Source organism: Eschscholzia californica, unplaced genomic scaffold (genome assembly GCF_041429995.1).
Source record: "Eschscholzia californica isolate CP2 unplaced genomic scaffold, dmEscCali1.0.p SCAF_3, whole genome shotgun sequence".
Lineage (NCBI taxonomy): Eukaryota > Viridiplantae > Streptophyta > Magnoliopsida > Ranunculales > Papaveraceae > Eschscholzia > Eschscholzia californica.
In genome coordinates, this window is record NW_028238420.1 from 53,792,401 (window position 1) to 53,812,191 (window position 19,791).

The 19,791-nt window shown below is 35.7% G+C and overlaps 1 protein-coding gene and 1 long non-coding RNA gene across 2 annotated transcripts; one reads left to right on the forward strand and one right to left on the reverse strand.

Annotated features, from left to right (window-relative positions):
- Positions 1–329: 329 nt before the first annotated feature.
- On the reverse strand, positions 330–4,536 carry LOC147551874 (uncharacterized). The gene is made up of 4 exons (XR_015236612.1): positions 4,430–4,536; positions 4,244–4,319; positions 1,961–2,047; positions 330–523 (listed from the first exon to the last, which is right to left on the reverse strand). It is a non-coding gene; the product is annotated as an uncharacterized LOC147551874 (long non-coding RNA).
- A 6,495-nt stretch (positions 4,537–11,031) lies between these two features.
- On the forward strand, positions 11,032–19,487 carry LOC147551875 (oxysterol-binding protein-related protein 1A-like). Its single transcript, XM_086664993.1, has 10 exons — positions 11,032–12,122; positions 12,302–12,658; positions 14,652–14,751; positions 15,471–15,919; positions 16,183–16,338; positions 16,631–16,798; positions 16,891–17,031; positions 18,213–18,443; positions 18,529–18,642; positions 18,995–19,487. Exons 1-10 carry the CDS (start codon positions 11,520–11,522, stop codon positions 19,151–19,153), a joined length of 2,478 nt encoding a protein of 825 aa, XP_086521119.1. The 5' UTR covers positions 11,032–11,519; the 3' UTR covers positions 19,154–19,487.
- Positions 19,488–19,791: the final 304 nt, after the last annotated feature.

A 19,791-nucleotide genomic window follows, 5' to 3' on the forward strand; every position in this document is an offset into this window, starting at 1 on the left:
ATTGCCCCCGTAGCCTTTTGAATCGTATAATTTGAGAGACAACAGATTTTGGTTAACTGTGGCGCCCCATGTTCCGAGACACGGTTTGCCCGGCAGTTTATAAAAGAAACTAAGTCTCAGTCTCGCTTAAACAGAGTTTCTAAAATAAACCAAAGCCAACACACTTATCTCTGTTATCAAACAAATAAAATGAAGCAGCGGAAATCTAATAAGAAATCATAGTTTTTGAAAACGAACTAAAAGTCAAAAAGACGAGACTAAATTTCGGCAGAGTTTCCTCTGTAAATTGAGTCTGTAAAACCTGTAAAACCTGCCAAAACATACATATATACATGCACATAAACTCATATCACGACAAAACAAACTACAAACCCCAAACATCTCGCACCTACTATATACTACAGTGATACATATATATTCTTCGTTCTGATAATATACATAACTTCAAAATATACAAAAACAAATCGATCTCACATCACCAGTTGCTCACAAGCAAGATTAGATCGATCTGGAACTATAGTACCTGAACAAAAACAAATGAAGGAGTGAGATAACTCGAAAGTTAGCTCAGTAGGATACCTAGACATCCTACCCGCACCACACATCAACATTTTAATAAAACAATAGTTTAGGTGATACAATAGTACAAATAGATATTATGCACATCAAGCAAGGCAATACAGCAAGATAATTCTTCTAGCTTACCAAGATCACGACTGAATACGCCCTCAGTCGGGGTAACCTACTATTCGGCTAGGAAGAACCGTTAGGCCTTTGTTAGTACGTAGGCAGGCGGCGCCTTATCGAACAGTTGACTACTGCAGTGTACACATGGATCCACGTAATACCCCGGTAAGAGCTTCCGTAACTCTCCCTTCGTCATCATCGCCCATCGGGCTAACTTGTGATCTCAATACGCATCGAATAATAAATCCCACTCAAACAACGATACGCTTAGAATATGCTATGACTTACCCAGACGACTATAAGAGTATCGTCGTGAAGTAGAGCCATATACCCACGACGATACAATTATCTCGTCTTGAGGCGCGTCCTACCTCCGGCCAGATCTGACGCTCCCTCGCAAGGTAACTCATTAACCATTCGAAGAATACCCAAACATATGCATGAACCTATAATAATATTAAATGATCTGAGTGACTCCCAAAGCTACAAGAACAGAGCTCTCCTAACAGGTAACATCCACCAAAGGAGAAGAGCGTTCTCGCATCTCAAGGTAGGGTAAACCCTGTTTAAAGCCAAGCTTTTACAAGTTTCCACTTTCAGGGATTAAGTATTTTCTTATTACGAAAACTCGGGTAAGCACCCTATTTCATTTCGGTGAAAATGTTGTAAGTATCAATGACATATCATACAGAATTCAAACCACAAACACCAGTGGCTTAGCAGAATAAATAAACAAACATGGCACTGGTCAGTCCCCTAATCACTCCAAGGGTCGGAATACCCCAACTCCCAATCTCTCTCGGACCCCATTCTGGGTAAACTGGAATGGTCGTTACCAAACGGCTGCGCATGCACCGAGTGTAACCCTTGACATGAATTCATGGCTAATCCATAACAGAAAAATAAACAAGGGGACCAACCAATGCCCGACGTCAAACAATCATTACACGTAACACGGTCCAGGCGATTCCGCCACCATGTTATACACGCAGCTCAAGCGATTCCGCCACCACGTGTTCACAATTCATACAAAAAGATCACGCAGTTCAAGCGATTCCGCCACCACGTGATTAGTTTTCAGAAAAACCAAATTGTTTTTAAAAGATAAACATCCATAACACACAACACACCACATACATTCCCACCATAGCATATTACGTCAAATTTTAACTAAAGAACGGAAAAGAAGAAGAAAAAGATAAAAACTAAATATATATATAAAATGGTGTAACGGGGAATACCCGTGCTCCAAGTAAGATTCATAGGATCCTACCTCAGATGTAGTACACTTCCGGTTCGCTGTCGTCCACCTGAGATTCGGACTCCTCGGGTCTCTCTTCTACGTAGTATTCGCTTCCTGCTGAAAGTACAAGGAACAAGACGGTCAATTGACAGTCAGAAAACTGTCTGAGGAGATCTTGCAAACTAAGAAGACAATATATCTGAAGAACCCATAAACGATATAACATTCATTACTTAGCTTGCGTCCTAAACCATTGGACGATTCCATAAAGTCTATTATGTGATTCCGAGGTCACAAGAGTCACCTTCACTCTGACAACACGAATATCTTATTCACACCCTCAATATACAAATCCAACCTATATTAGGTTCCGTTATAAACCAAACTATTCCGAAGTTGTTCCTTGTAACGAAATCGACTATACCGAGTACTTTCGACCATTTAAAAACTTTCGTTGTCATACTCAATTAAGTTGAATCATATATCGCTTAAAGTATATTTATGCCCTTAACATGTTCTATCGGTTCTCTTTGCTAAAATCCGAATGAACCGTATCCAAAATGCATAAACACACAAAGTAGTCTTAATTGCGCACTGCGCACTCAAACAAACAATACTCTTTAGTCCTTAATCCGATTCAACTGATTCTTAAGTTTTCGGAAATTTAACTTCACTCCTAGCGTTTCATTCTCAGGTGTCTTCTCCTAATTACGACTAAAACATGCCGGAAAAACCTAAAAGATACGCAGCAGTGCATCAGTTTTACTGCTCGTATGCTGCATACTCTAACCATCATATCATCCTCATCCGAACTCCGAATAATCATTATAATATGTTTCTGGAATCGGAACGAGACGAGCTATAATATCTATGAAGACTCGAAATTCTTCCGAAGCCTTTAAGACTGTCTAAACACCCAAAAACAGTAGCAGTTTTGTTCTCAAACCTACTGTTTTTCATCAAGTCTTGACCTATTCATCCAATTGTTTCATCATACCTAACTTCATAATTCTTTAAGTAAACTAATGGTGCGTTTGGTTGCAGGATTCATGAATCCACGGATTCATGAGTCCTTGGGATTCATGATTCCACGGATTCATGAATCCTTGGGATTCATGATTCCACGGATTCATGAATCCAAATGGTTTCTTTTGGTTTGTTTGGTAACCAATAAGAATTCTAGGATTCTTGATTCCTTCATTTAAAATCCTTTGGTTTGTTTGTCTATTATACTTGGATTCTTATAAAATAAGATTTTAATTAAAATAATATCCTTCAAATTTATGAATAATATCCCAAAAACAAAATCTCATCCAAATATTGTCTCTAGGTAACTGAAATTTCATGAAACCTATTTTTCTCCGGTAACTGAAATTTCATGAAACCTATTTTTTTTCACGAAAATTTCAAAAATAGTAATTTCTTTCTACAAGATAATTATTTTAAAAATATTATTTTTTTTTTAAATCATTATTTTTTTTAAATCATTATTTTTTCGCAAATTATTATTTTTTCAAAATCATCATTTTTTCAAAAATCATTATTTTTTGTAAAAATCATTATGTTTTACAAAAATCATTATTTTTTAAAAACATTCTTTTTTCAAAAAAAAATTATTCCTTCTACAAAATAATTATTTTTCAAAAATAATGATTTTTGAAAAAAATAGTGATTTTTGAAAAAATAATGATTTTTGAAAAAATAATGATTTTTTGGAAAAAAATGATTTTTGGAAAAAAAAAGTGATTTTGAAAAAAAAAATAATGATTTTTGATAAAAATAATGATTTTTGATAAAAATAATGATTTTTGAAAAAAATAATGATTTAAAAAAAAATAATGGTTTTTTTAAAAAAATAATGGATTTTTTAGAAAAATAATGATTTTTGGAAAAAATAATGATTTTTAAAAAAAATAATGATTTTTGGAAAAAATAATTATTTTTGAAAAAAGTAATGATTTTTGAAAAGAATAATGATTTTTATTATTTTGTAGAAGGGAAATAAATTTTTGTTGATTTTAAGTTTGAAAATTTAGGTTTATTAATCCAAAATCCTAGCAAATCCTAGGGGGTAGGGTAGGATTTTGGTCCAATACAAATTTTGGAATTAGGAATCCTTAGGATTCAAGAGTCCTAGGATTCTTGGTAGCCAAACAGACCAAGGATTCATGATTCCTACCAAATCCCACTTTTGATAGGAATCCTACTTAGGAATCCTGCAACCAAACACACCATAAAATCATACCATCACACATAAAGGTACAAAAACCCTTAAAGAATCATTATAAAACCATAGAGATCAAAATTCCTTACCTTGATTCCAATAAAATCGATTTCAATAGCTTTCTCTTGATTATTCTCTTCCAATTCCTCCTCAATTCACCAAGTTCTTCAAGTAGTAAAGAAAACTTCCATTAGAACTCAATTAATCAATCATAGAGAGAGAAAATTAAGTTTCCATCAAAAACCTAAACAAAAAAGCTGAAGAACAACACTTACTTCTTGATTGAACTCAAAATTTCTCTTTAAAATTCACCCAAACTCTCAATCTTAATCAATTTCTTCCCTTGAGCTTAAGCCCTAATTTCAGTCGGTTTGAAAGAGAGAAAGAAAATCTGATTTTTTTGGTTTCTCTCTTATCCAATCGAATTTACAGTTTAGTCCCTCAATTTCTATAAACTTGCAAAGCAGCCCCTAAATATTTCCTGGTCGCAGAAAACATCCTAAATTATGCACCAGTTGTTTATTTAGTCCTTGTCCTAACTTTCTCTAAACTTCAAATGGCCCTTCGCCTAACCTTAGTCTTATATTTTCTGAATCGAAAGCACGGGACGTTACATTAACAATAACTCAGAATTTAGATCAGAATTAAGATGAGTCAAATTGATTTCTCTTTACAATTAAAATCGATATAAATTAACAAATAGAAAAGAAATTGAAATAAATTAACAATTGAAACTTGATATAAATAAAAGATAAAAAAAAAAAAAAAAAATTGAACTATTTCTTTTTTGGTCTCTATTTTGTGACCAGCTTTCTTTTTGGCTCCTTATTTTTCGTAAACTCAAATTTGGTCCCTTTCTATTAACACCGTCAGTGAACTGTAGTGATTAATTTTTTTTTTTTTGTCTCCACAGTTGTCCTTGTTATAAAAGTGATTATGTAAATTCAAAATTGACCCATTTTTAAATACGGGTTAATTTTTTTTTTTTTATATTTAGAATAAATTAGGGAGCCAAAATGGATTTTGTTTCAAAAACATCACAAACATTGGGTATTTATAGAACTTTGGTATAGATGAAGTAAAATTATATTAGGTGAAGTAAAAGTACATTAGGTGGCCTTTAAACCTGTTACGATGGCCCATAAGGATTGATGTATGGTCTTTTAAGACTCCAGATGTTTTAACTCTGACTGCCACAATGCTTATTCAATTCATAAAATTTGTATTATCTTTTCATAATGTATCGATGTCTCATAATGACTCTTGTAATCTTGTCGATAAAAAATCGCTCAGACTGATTTTATGTGAAAGATGGTTTTACTCGTGCATAATAATATTTTTTACATAGTGATTTAAAATCTCATCACAAAACTAAGTCGATTACACATTACATTAATAATTGGTTTATCGTCATGGAGATAATTTCTTTTCAGATTTAAGGGTCCGTTTGATACGTGTGAAAATGTGAGTACCCCAGGAAAATCAGTTTTTCACTGTTTGGTTGGCCACTTTAGGTAAGAAAATTAATTTCTTAAGAAAAAAAAAAAGTGTGCATATGGTCTAATTTTTTCCCACATTTTAGATGGGAAAGTTGATTTCTCACACACTCTCTCTGCCTCCTCCCATAACTCTCTCCTCCCGTAACTTTCTCTATCTATTTCTCTCCTACCATAACTCTCTCTCTCTCTCTCTTCATCTCTGTCTAAGTAATAAATAAAACTGAATTAATAAATAAGCTGAAATTCTAAAGACACCCCCCTTATATTCTAGAGGCACCCCTTAAATGCTAACATTCATATATTGGTTAAAGACCCAATTAATAAATAAAACCTAATTAATAAACATTTGTCTAAAGGCACCCCTTAAATTCTAAAGGCATCCCTTAAATGCCTAACATTTATATATTGGTTAAAGGCTCAATTAATAAATAAAACTTAATTAATAAAAGGTTATTTCCCAAATAGCCCCCAACTTTGTGACCGGTTTCCTGCCTAGCCCTCTACTTTGTCGAAAATACCCTGATGGCTCCCTTTTTGAGTTACCGTTATAACACTGTTAACCAGTCATCAATTCTCTCTCCTCTATCTCATCATCTCTCTCTGCCACTTCATATTCTCGCCACCTCATCGTCTTCATCGGCGAAGGTCGTCGACCGACTAGTTTTCCGGCCAGCGACCTTCAAATAAAATAGAAAAATACTTTTATTTTATCTCTCCTCTCTCTCTAAAAATAAATTTTCAAATTTTTCTCTCTTCTCTCTCTCTCTCTAAATGCTCCGGCGTTCCTTCGTCGGAGCATTTAGAGAGAGAGACAGGAGAAAAAAAATTTAAAAAGTTTTTTTTATAGAGAGAGAGGAGAAAGAAAATAAAAATAAAAATAAAAATTTATGTTTGAAGGTCGTTGACCGGAAAATTGGTCGGTCGGCGACCTTCGCCAATGAAGACGATGAGGTGGCGAGAATATGAGGTGACAGAGAGAGATGATGAAATGGAGGAGAGAGAATTGATGACTGGTTAATGGTGTTATAACGGTAACTCAAAAAGGGGGTCATCTGAGTATTTTTTACAAAGTAGGGGGCTGGGCAGGGAAAGAAGATGAGAGGAGATAAGGTGATGACTAGGTAACGGTGTGCTAACGGTAACTCAAAAAAGGGGTCATATGAGAATATTTGACAAAGTTAGGGGCTAGGCAAGAAGCTGGTCACAAAGTTAGGGGCTATTTGGAAAATAACCTTACTTATTTCCACATAAAAGAAGAAGAAAGGGGATGTAGAAGGAAGAAGAAAGAGTAGATTTTTTTTTATGTCGGACGGTCGTCGGGGAGATGAAGTGGAGGAGAGAGGTAATGAAATGGAGGGGAGAGGGAGAAATGAAGCGGATTTGATTTGTTTTAAGAATTAGTTCATTTTTGGCCTTTAAGGATACTTCCGGAAAGAGTTAAATTTTTTTGTACTTAAGGGCCAAAATGGTGAGTTATCACAAATCGGGAGCAAACGGAATTAACCCAATAAATTTCAAGCTGGGTTGGGCCTAAACAACTCTTTATGTGGCTCCGTTGTACTTGAGGGTCGAAACAAGATTTTGTCCAATTTGACCTCAAGTCTCACCCTGCTCCAAAGATTGAGATTATAGAACTATTTGTGCCTTCTACGCACGCGTTATACCCTCGTAAGTATTTAGAATATAATGTCTTATTTGAGGGGCATTGAGTCTAACTCACGAGCGACTTACCAGTTCACTTAATAGAGGGCATTCGTTTACCACTCTTTCGTGCAGTGGTTGGACACCCCCTCTTAAGCCCAAGAGATCGTGAGATCGAATCTCGGTAGAGTCATAGGGCCCAAGAGGTCTTAGTTTTCGTGCATGTTATTCATGATGTATCAACGTTATTATATCAATACTAGAACTACACCTCCATTTTTTTTTAAAGTTTTTTATTTACACCCCACGTGGAGGGAAAACAAAAACACATTGTTAAGTTTGAAATGTGCGAATAACATATGCGAATTTGAACAAAATTACCCTCTACATTAACATCTCTAACTCAAGTCCATCATCTTCTTTATCATCATCATCATCATCTCCTTCTTCCTCTTTACCATTAGTCACCTCCATCACCACCACCACTCCACCTTCACCACCACCACTCCACCTTCACCACCATCATCCATTACTAGTTAACCCACCACCATCAATCTCTTTATGATCATAAGGTTTAATTTCAACGTTTTCATTTAAATTAGGAGCCACGTTCATTCAAAAGAATCGATCCAAAATAGATTAAGATGGAGGAGGAAATAATCAGATGGTCCTCTATATTTGGAAGAAGAGGTCGAGGCGTTATTTTCACGTTAAAGTAATCACAAAGAGTAGGTCTCTGTATATTAAGCCATTGAATAAATTTATAAAACTTCTTCATTCTTAATCTTAAATCCGACATGCAATCCATTACAAACCACCATCTTTTCCGACCTACACAGCCGCCGCCACAATCTTTATCTTCACAAATGACCATCATCACTACCATCTTCATCGCCGTTACCATCTTCATTGTCATCAACATCATCACCACCACCATCGTCATCTACCATTGCAGTTAGAATCATGGAATGAAATTTCGTTTTGGTGAAAATTTCGATCGGTCCAAAAGTAGCAACGTTTCGTGAAAACATTTTGGTCAGTGTGGAAATTTTACAAATCCATGAAAATGATAGAAATATAATGCAATTGTATATAACAAAACTCTTTAGCCATCACTAAGCATAAACTAGATGCAATCTTGTGACATTGCCAGCCAATGTCACCGATTCTGCATTTAGGTGACACCTTTAAGAGAGAAATTAAAATAAATATTAGAATAACACCATTGAAGATGGATTTGTAATGACATTTGCTAATTTAAAAGGTAAGATGCATGATATAAGAAGTGAAACTGAAATTATTTATTGAAAATTAGACCCACAAAACAACTCGATTTGTAGTAAAGATATAATCTAAGGGGCTTAAAATGAAATAAATTGATAGGTTAGTTACAAAATCTTGGAGGGTTAATCTGCACTAAAATAGTTAGATTCGTGGGGCTAAATTGAATTACTTACGAAAAATAATATCCACAAAATAACATCTGTTAGTTTGAGGGCTTACCTGAAAATGATCCCCCTAAACTAAAGAGAAATCATAAAGGCACCTCCTGGAGGTGTTATTGGTGCCCCATTTATTCGTGTTCTCCTTCTAAAAAATTTCTTGAGGGGCGCCAATAACACTTCACAGAGGCTTCTTTAGAACTACTCACAAATAAACCCTAATTGCAAATTCCCAACTCAGTGTCGTTGAAGATAAGACGACTCCTCCCTCATCATATTTTTCTAGGTTTTCTTTCCAACTCAAAACCTAAAACATTGATAATTAAGCTTCTCAAGATAAAAGAAATATGTGAAGAAGTGAAGAAATTTTTGAAGAAGTGAGAAGAGATGGTGAAGAAATACAGAGTAATAAACCTAAAAAGAAGAAGAAAGAGATAAAGTATGGTCTTTTGATCTGATTTTCGATTTTAACAAGTTTCGATTCTAATAGGTATGATTTATTGACCTGATCTTTCGAACATTAGCATTGGTTTCAAAGTTTCTGTAAGTGAAGTTTCGTTGTTGTAACTTGAAAAACCAAAATATATCGGTCATTTCGACCGAAATATTTCGATTTTTTAATCCTTGGTTGAAATGGTGTTCGTCGGTGTTGCTGTTGTTGTTTTTTGTTTAGATTGATGTTGTATCACTAATTCTACAGGGTTTGATGTTGTATTGCCTTTTCCTTTTCTTCTTATGCTTGTCCACGTTCTTCTCTTCTTGGAGCATTAAAACTCTTTTCGTTTTTCTTAGTAGAGAGATAATTAGCTAGATTCTTTTTGTAATTGTGAGGAGAAAAATTAGAGTGAGAAAGTAATAAATAGCTTTTATGAGTACAAAAATGTATTTTTTTCTTCCTATTATAATCATAAGGAGATTGATGGTGATGGATTAATTAGTAATGGGTTGATGGTGGTGAAGGTGAAGTGGCGGTGGTAATGGAGGTGATTGATGGCGAAGAGGAAGAAGATGATGATGGACTTGAGTTGGAGATATTAATATACAAAAGGGTAATTTTGTCTAGATTTGCATGTGTTATTCGCACACTTCAAACTTAACATTGTTTTTTTGTTTTCCGTCCACGTAGTGATATAAATCGAAAGTAAGTCGAGAGTGCTACAATGACAAAATCCTTGACACAATCTTTAATTAAACGACTCATTTTCACTAAAAGACAGAATTTTCTCAAATTTAACTTTTATCTAGACCGTTCTTTTACCCGTGTAACTCATGGAGTCAAAGATTTCGTCAAAATCCTTTCGACACTTGGGATTTCCCAAAGTAAAAAGACGGAAGTGTAATCCTAATAATTTTTTTTTTGGAAGTGTGTAGTCCTAATATTGATGTAGTAGTGAGAATCGTCTGCCATCCTTTCGTGTAGCGGATGGACACCCCTCTTAAACCCATGAGGTCGTGGGATAAAGGCTCGGTGGAAGCAGTTTACCGTCAAAGTTTATCTCATGTATTTTAGGCAATATATAAAATAAATAATATAATAATAAATTTGTCGGACTTCAAGCTTCTTTCATATTATCGGGGTTTAGACCTCTTTCATTATGGTTTAAATTAGTCGGTTATCGTATTCATTACATTTTCATGATATATCAATGTCTTGTAACGACTCATGTAGATCGTAGTATATTCCTCAAAAAAAAAAAAAAAAAAAAACTATAATAGTGAGAAACACAGTCAAAATCTCCCTTAAATGTAAGGACAGACTCTTTCAGTCTGATTTTGTTTTTTTTTTAAAAGGACCAAGGATATTCGGTCAACCAGAGAACGCACAATAAACTTTATCCTGTATGAACGTTACGAGCATCTTTTATACAGTGCGTTAAAAGTACGAACAAGCCAAGTAATTATCCACTCTTCAATATCACAATTTTAACCCTGTTAGAGTCAAAGAACCGGTCAATCCAGAGTCAAATCTTAAAACCCCCACTCCGTATGTTAATCCCATATAACCCAATCTATCTTTCAAATGTACTTCGTGCTTATCATTCACTACCACGTGTCGAAATGGCAACTCATAATACCACGTGTTTCACTCACAGTTAACTCAATTTATTGATGTTTCGCATTATCCGTGAACTAAATACCGGTTCCTTCACTTTTGGATGACGTGATTTTTATCTTCGAAACTGATTATTTTTTACAGATCTCGAGGAAAAATAATTGAGAGCGAACCGTCAGATTAGGATCCGGGAGGCCGTGATCTGTCACAATATTTATTAGTAGAATGAATTGATGCCCACCAAAGTGAACAACTTTTGGTGGAGTACTTTCTATTTTAAAAAATCGCCTCCAAAGACTCCGGCGATAAATGAGTTGGCAAAATTCCGGCGACAATTTCTTCAAATTTGGTGGAGCCGTTAGAGAGAGAAAGTCCTTAGTGGGATCGTCGTCTGTTTCTCTCTCTAAAAATTTCTTCTAACAGTACACAGAATATTTTTAGACTAGCCGATTAGGATAGAGACCCTTGAGAGAGAGATATAAATAACGTAAAACACGCAACTACTTCCATTCATTCATTTTCTTCCCCCCTTCTTATACCAAAAATTTAAAGATCGCCGTCTGATTTCTCAGGCGAACTCATCATCATTTTCGTCAATCGGGAGATATACTTCTTCTCATCTTTTATCACTATGATAAATCACCGGCCGCCGTGAACCTTTTTTCCTTTGATCCGTCGTGATCTGATTCGATTTTGGTGATTTTTTTTCTCAATTGACGGGATTGTTGATATGGCGCCGGTAGTCAGATCCAATTCTATGAGTCGTGGACGTGATTCTTCTTCTGCATCTTCTTCTTTTACTTCTACTCCTGATCTCAATACCAATAATAATAATGGATTTCGTGGGAACAATCATAGTCACAGCAAAAGTAGTAACAGTATAAATAACAATGTCATCAATAGCAATACTAACATCAATAATAGTAGCAGCAACAATATCGGAAGTGGCGATCATGTCCGGTTGACTCAAAGAATGTCGCTGCCGTCGTCAATGGATAGGGCATCTTTTGTTCACGATCCTCAACTCTTATCGGTGGATCATCGAGATTTGAAGATTAACGATATCGTCGGTAATGGAATTTCTGGTATTCTTTATAAATGGGTGAATTACGGGAAAGGTTGGCGTTCTCGGTGGTTTGTATTACAGGACGGAGTTCTGTCTTATTACAAGATTCATGGTCCTGATAAGATCGATCTCAATCAAGAAACTGAGAAAGGATCTAGAGTCATTGGCGAGGAATCACACCGTAGAATTTCTTGTTACAAGAACAACAACAACGCTCATAACAATCATCATCTCCGCCGGAAGCCATTTGGAGAAGTTCACCTTAAGGTTTTTTCCTTCATTCTCTATCAGAAATTCAATTTATATGTAATTGATTTGGTCTGATTCTAAAATTTAGAGTTTAGATAGGTTTTTAAATAATTCAACCTTATTTATTGGAGTAGATAGATTTTGGTTGATGCAAAAAGTTCTATTTAGTTTTTGTTTGATCAAGAAAATGTGTTTAGGTTTCATCAATTCGAGAGAGCAAGTCGGATGACAAGAGATTTTCGGTTTTTACGGGCACAAAGAGGCTACATTTGAGGGCAGAGACAAGGGAGGATCGAGCGGCATGGATGGAGGCTTTACAGGCGGTGAAGGATATGTTCCCTCGGATGTCAAATAGTGAACTTATGGCTCCTATTGATAATGTTGTTGTTTCCACAGAGAAATTGAGGCAGAGGTTGTTGGAGGAAGGAGTCAGTGAGGGTGCCATCCAGGATAGCGAACAGATCATGAGAAGCGAGTTCTCGGCATTGCAGAACCAGCTTGTTCTCCTTAAGCAGAAACAATCTCTCCTTATGGAAACACTGCGGCACCTAGAGGTACATTCATCGATTCAAATTCGGAATTCTTCTGAGCAGAATTTTGCACCGTCTGATGTTTTTCCAACCATCAAAATCATAAGACTTTAGGTCTGCAGGAATTTGTAACCGTTTTGACTTAATTCTTTTCTTTCCTGGCATTTTAGCATAAGATCATTTCGTTTAATTGTAATATTATCTCTTTTCAACTCACATTGGCAAATGTACGTCTACTCCTTACAATGAACAAATTTATGTCTTTGTTATAAACACTATATATATAAACAAAAGTTTTTCTTTTCTTGTTTTCAACTCAACTAAACCCTTAATCATATTTATGTCCGGATTGCTAAATTACTAACAAATTAGTTGAAGATCTTCTATGAGCGAACTCCCAATGCTTTCTCTTGCTTCTCTCTATCTATCCTATACAAACGTAAGTAGATCTCATGTAGTTTTTGATGTCTCTTAGTTTCTAATCATTTGGTAGATGTGTACAAATTAACAAATTTAACATCCAGTTAGTGATGCTAATGAGGCATTAAGACTTTCCAGTTAGTGATGCTAATGAGGTAGGTTCCTTAGGTACTATTAATTGCTTAAACAATTAAGGCATTAAGAAGTAATCGCGGAAGCTATTCTCTGAAGTACCTGGGTATGGTGTAATTGTGGGACTCCTGTTTGGTTTAGGGTTTTACTTGTGTGGGATGGACATTGTTTCAGCTATTGGTATATGTGGATACAAGGCCTCCTGACTTGTAGGAAAAGGGCAAAATGAGTATGCAAGATTATAAAGAAAAGGGAGAAATGGTAACTCCTAGATGGATAAATCATCCGATGATTTCTTTGGACCGAGTCAAAATTGTGGCATTCTTCGATCATGGGGCTTGGGAGTTGTGGCTGGATCACTTGAATTTCCGCAGATGAAATAATTTTATGACTTAGGAATTGGTTGGGGATTGGCTTGGGCTACCGCCAAAACGAGGCTTTAGTTACTCGCGGCTTTGGGTTTCTTTGTCTTCTGAGGTCGGAATGTTTCTTGTCTCGCTGCAGATTTGCACGGGTTGCGCTGTCTACCAGAAGACAAGCACACTCTTTTCCTATTTTTTTGTTGATTCATCCTACTTAGGAAGCAGGAAGATGCTTTGAAATTCAAACACACTTTAATACTAAGAACATATTTTGGAGGTATGTTGAGATACTTAAATTTCATTTGTAATCGAAGTCCCTATTAGTGGATGCTAATCTTACGATATAAAGCTGAAGGTAAGTAACCTCTTAAATTTTTAACTACAATCAGGCATCACACCAGATGAAATTTTCACATTAGAGTTAATATATACCTGTACATTATATCCAAGGGTTTTCTTTGTAGCTCAATATCTTGGTTGCAAATTCCATTTACCCTAAAAGTTGCCAGTTTTGTGGGTTGGCATGGATGGCTTTTATTCTCTATGTGGTGAAACAAGATGAAAAGTCAAACTAGTACATTTACATTCCGTATTCCACGAGTACTTGTTTTTAGTTTATTCATTGGCTAGTTAATTCTTAGATCTTTAAAGTTGGTATTATCTAAAAATGTGGCTAAAATTGTTCTGTATGTGTCCCAAATTACTTTGAGTTGTGGTCTGACAGCACTTCATCAATATAAAGTGTAGAAACTTTCGTTGATCATATGTATTGATTAGTTGAAAATTCTGTTTCAGAGTTCTTTGAATACATTTATTAAAATAGTAATGCTACTTGTGCTAAATAAATATCGGTGCTCTAATGTTTACTCGTTAAATTGCTTGTCTCTTTAGTTTATTTTTGATTGACTAAACTGTCGTTTAGAGTGACTCGGTACGTCTACAGTAACTTATATAATCTTCTTTTATTTCCCATGTTAGTCTTTCCCATGTATAACTCAAATACCTTTAATAGATGTTTAGTTATTGACCGTATGTGGTACATGTTACCCAGAACCTCTTCTTTTCAAGAAACTTAAAGAATTACCTTAATCTCTGATTTGTAGACTGAAAAAGTTGACTTGGAGAATACACTTGTTGACGAGAGCCAAAGACAGACAAAAGAACAAGGGGGTTGCTCTAGATCAAAACAAGACAAATCTAGTGGTATGATGCTATACATTTACTATTCCAGACAGTTAGATTTATCATACCACTTCATTAGTTGATTGTTTTGGTGCTTTTTTTTTCACGCGTTGTCTGGAACATTAATCTAACCTTGCTTATCATTTTTAGAGTAAGGCCTTAATTTGGTTTTAATGACTACTCCATGGAGGGTTTTTGTAGAAAGATTCATGTGTACGCGATCCTTGAATATCTTCTTTTATGTTTCCTTTGATTTTTATTATTTTACCCTGAAGCCAGTATTCTTCCTATTTCTTATGAGTCAGAATATGTTTACTATCTATTCAGTTCAGATCTTATACAATCTGATGGCAGGGGCCTAATGGTAGATTTAAACTTGGAAAGTTTATTTTATTATGAAACTTTTATACCCATTATCCACTAGTTGAAATCGAGGATTGAGTCTACAGTTGATGGCAAGTAGTTGATGATTTGTCTCTGTGAACATATGCATATAATATGAATCAGGGTCCTGTGAGCTTAGGTTAAATGTCACACCATAAAAGAGTGGATTATTCAGGGATTTTTTTCGTGAAATTGTTCACATGACAAGGTAGATCATCCTAGGGTCACTTTATCCTTTTCCTTGTGCATGAATTATTGTTTAGATACGGGCTGGAATTTGCATTACACCTTTCTGGATTCCTATGTACTTTGATCAGTGTTGTATTTGAATTGTTTATTTTAATTATGCTTTTCAGAAGAAAGTGTCAGTGAATCTGACGATGATAATGAGAGACAGGACGGTGCAGATGAAGAAACTGATGATGATGAGAACGCTTTCTTTGACACACGAGATTTCCTGTCATCAAGTTCTTTCAGAAGCAGTGGTTCTGATTTTCCAAGATCATCCTTTGACTCAGATGACGAAGAGCTTTATGCTGTGGATTCTGAGGATAGTGTTGATGCCTCAATTAAATGTGTTGGATCTAACTATCCTTATGTTAGGCGGCGTAAAAAGTTACCCGACCCTGTCGAAAAAGAGAAGGGAGTCAGCCTCTGGTCTATGATTAAGGATAACATAGGAAAAGATCTTACTAAAGTCTGTCTTCCTGTTTACTTCAATGAGCCATTGTCTTCTTTACAAAAATGTTTCGAAGATCTGGAATATTCTTTCCTTCTCGATCGAGCATATGAATGGGGCAAAAGGGTGAGTCTAGATAACATTTTAAAGGGGTTGAACTTCCATTCTATCATTTCTCAAACATGTTTTTGATCAAAACGATGTGACTGATCCATCTTCTGGAAGACCAGCGTGTCCTTGGTTATTCTTCTGGATGCTGAGATGGAAGTTTGCCATTGAGCCGGATTATGAATCCATTGGCAATGTCATTGTTTTCAGTTTACTGTTAGTTGTATTGAGTGAACATAAAGAAGTTCGGTTTTTGACAGCTGTATCCTATTATTTTGCAGGGTAATAGTCTTATGAGAATTCTTAATGTAGCAGCATTTGCCGTATCTGGATATGCTTCTACAGAGGGTAGACATTGCAAACCATTTAACCCACTTCTGGGTGAGACTTACGAAGCTGATTATCCAGACAAAGGTCTTCGTTTTTTCTCAGAAAAGGTCTCATCTTCATTACTCAATACTTTTTATGAAATGGATGATTTTAACTCACACTCATTGTGTACAGTATACAACTTTTGGAGTGCTAAATTTTAGTCGTTTTAATGGACCTGTTTATTGATTGTATTCATGATCTAATGATACAGTGATGATGGTATTTTTTGGTTTAGGTTTTTCATTCATTTTGAGATTATTATTTCTACCACCATTAGATTGCTGGTTGATTTCTTTCAGTAGTTACTTTAGACTTTAAGGAATGTCTTATATTAAATTTGTGTTGCTACTGAGACAGGTCAGTCATCACCCAATGGTTGTAGCATGCCACTGTGAAGGAAAGGGGTGGAAATTTTCGGGAGATAGCAACTTAAAAAGTAAGTTTTGGGGACGCTCAATTCAACTCGATCCTGTTGGTGTTCTTACTCTTGAATTTGAAGATGGAGAAGTTTTTCAGTGGAGTAAGGTATTAAAAAACAATTTAGATGATTGAATATATATATATATATATATATATAACATACATGCTCAGCTAAATGGTGTTATTTTTTTCATCAGGTTACAACATCCATTTACAACCTTATATTAGGGAAGCTCTACTGTGACCACTATGGTACAATGCGTATACAGGGCAATCGCGAATATTCGTGCAAATTGAAATTCAAGGAGCAGTCAATCATCGACCGAAATCCTCATCAGGTTCTCACTTACTCTTATTTGTGTTTGCGCCGCGGAATTACATACTTAATAGTCGATACCAACTTAAGATTTTAGGATATTTCCCAGATTTTATAATGTACATGAAATTCAAAGTTATCAAATGTTAGATTAGGGAGTTTGCTGCTCTTAAAACTTGTCTTCCTGTGTAACATTGTATGGCATATATGAGGTTTTTCTTTTAAAGTCGGTTCAGGGCATACATATGTTTGAAGGCCACAGACATGTTAGTTACTTAGTTGGTACGTGCCAGGCCTGTAGAAAAAGAAATTCTGAGTCATATTGAAGGGAGTTGATAAAACCCTTTCTAACCACAATACCTAGCTAAACCGACAAGCTAACTTTATGAAGTCCCCAACTCACTAAACCACCCCTTTCTAATTCCAGAACCTTTCTAACCCCAATCTGACAAGCCAAGCTAACTTCATGAAGGCCCAGAGTGATTAAGTTACCTCTTACTAACCCCAAAAGGCCAAAACCTTTCTAACCCAAGTCTCTTCACCTTGCTACTCTGTTCCTATAAAGCATGAACACTAGGCTTCTATTCTTATACTGTACCACTCCTAGTCACAGACGAAAAAAGGGAACATACGTACTACAGTCCAAAGATAAATACGTATGAAGCTCTGTCCACTTATCGGGATATTAGAGTCAATGTGTCTGACGGTAAGCAGCTATTCTCATATGGAAAATCAGTATGTTAAGATGATAATAAACCATTGTTCAAAGCGATATGATTTTTACATAGACCATTATTTCAAGCGATATTATTTTTACATAGACCATTATTTCAAACAATATGATATTTACGACAAATATTAACAATATCTACAAGTCAGCGGAGTGTGGACAAGTCTATCGTTGATACTTGTTGGTTGAGATGAGCTTTCAGTATTCATAGTAGAGTTCTCTTTAAGATATTTGAGGTAATGGAAGCAAAGACTGAACTCTGAAATATGGTATACCACCTTGTGCTGTCAACACTGGTTGTCACCCGGCATACTATAACTGCACTTGAATTGCACACTTGTTTGGTCGAGTGACAGTTGTAGCAAAGTTACGGGGAGAAATTGTTTCCTATCCTTATTAGTCCCTAGTCAGTTCTTTTTTTATACCTTACCAAATTTTACCGAGTTTCTTCACATAATGAATTTGTGTTGCAGGTACAAGGTGCAGTACAAGATAGGAACGGCAAAACAATAGCAACAGTTTTTGGTAAATGGGATGAGAGCATGCATTATGTACATGGAGATTGTTCTGGGAAAGGAAAAGGATCAGAATCATTACCTGATGCCCACATGCTATGGAAACGAAGCAAACCCGCCAAGTTCCCTACAAGATATAACTTAAGTCGGTTCGCTATCACACTCAATGAACTTATACCTGGACTTAAGGTCTGATGACAAATTTGCTAGTATCTCCTCTTACTTTCAACTTAATTCCTCGATCTTCTTCACACGAAAGTTTTTAATTTTGCAGGAAAAGTTGCCACCAACCGATTCAAGGCTAAGACCTGATCAGAGATGCTTAGAGAATGGGGAATATGAAATGGCTAATTCAGAGAAATTGCGGCTTGAACAAAGACAACGTCAGGTATCATTTTACACTTATACCTTTTAATGTTTTTGAGATCTGAATTAAACAATAAATGCTTGGGTAATGTTTGTTTTCCCCATAGTCGGATTTGAAAGCTGACTCGAAGTCTGATTTGAGTCAGAACTCACAATGTGTCTGAGTCGTTCAAATGACTGATTTGGACTGATTTTGGGTCTCATTGAGTCTGAAAATTTAGATTCAGACCGGTAAGATTTAGACAAGGAGGAAAAAACCCGCCTCTCGTGTTAGAGCACTCCTAACCGTAGTTCTAGGGGCTACAGATTTTTCCAAGTTTTTCTCGTGTCTTTCTTTTCTAGCGAAAATGACATGTTATTTTGTGTTAATGCAGTCAGGGAAGATGCAAGAGAGGGGATGGAAGCCACAGTGGTTTGCCAAAGATAAAGAAAGTGATGCATACCGATATATTGGTGGGTATTGGGAGGCGAGGGAAACTGGACATTGGGAGTCCTGTCCAAATATCTTTGGCCAAGTCTCTTCCGATTCATGAATGTTCAACAATTGAACCAATTATGTTTCGGTTTCTCTCTCTACTTTGTTACTATATTATACTCGGCCACTCAATGGCTCGTCATTTTGGAGCAGTAATTGTGCCAGGCTAAAAACAGAAACAAGAGGTATAGATGAAGGTTTAAAGTGTAATAACGAAAACAAAATGCATTCATTCTTCTTTTTTTTTTTTTTTTTTCGAATTCACTTTTTTTTTTTTTTTTGTGTTGATATGTTTAGTTTCTGCTTAAAAGGGATTCTTTTTTGTTCAGCTGAAAGATTGAGAATTTATCATTTCTAGTCTTTAACATCAAATATAAAATTGTGTTGTGTCAGTTAGGAACCTCTTTCAGCTCTCATTGTTGAGCTTGTGTTTTTCTTCTTTTCTTATTTTCATATATTGATATTTTCAAATTCTTTCTTGGCCATCTTTTTACACTACTAGATTCAGTGGAAGCAAGGGAAAGAGCAAGGAAAGCTCATGGGTGCTTTAACAGCCCACTTATTTTTTTTTTTGCAATTGGCTGGCTATTCTGTAGGTGCCCCTCCTTTGGAGCCATGTGGTCTGCAGACGTCCTAAGAGCAAGTACAATGTGGGGAATGTGGTTCCAAAAATTTGGGATTTTGGGAGCTCCTCAA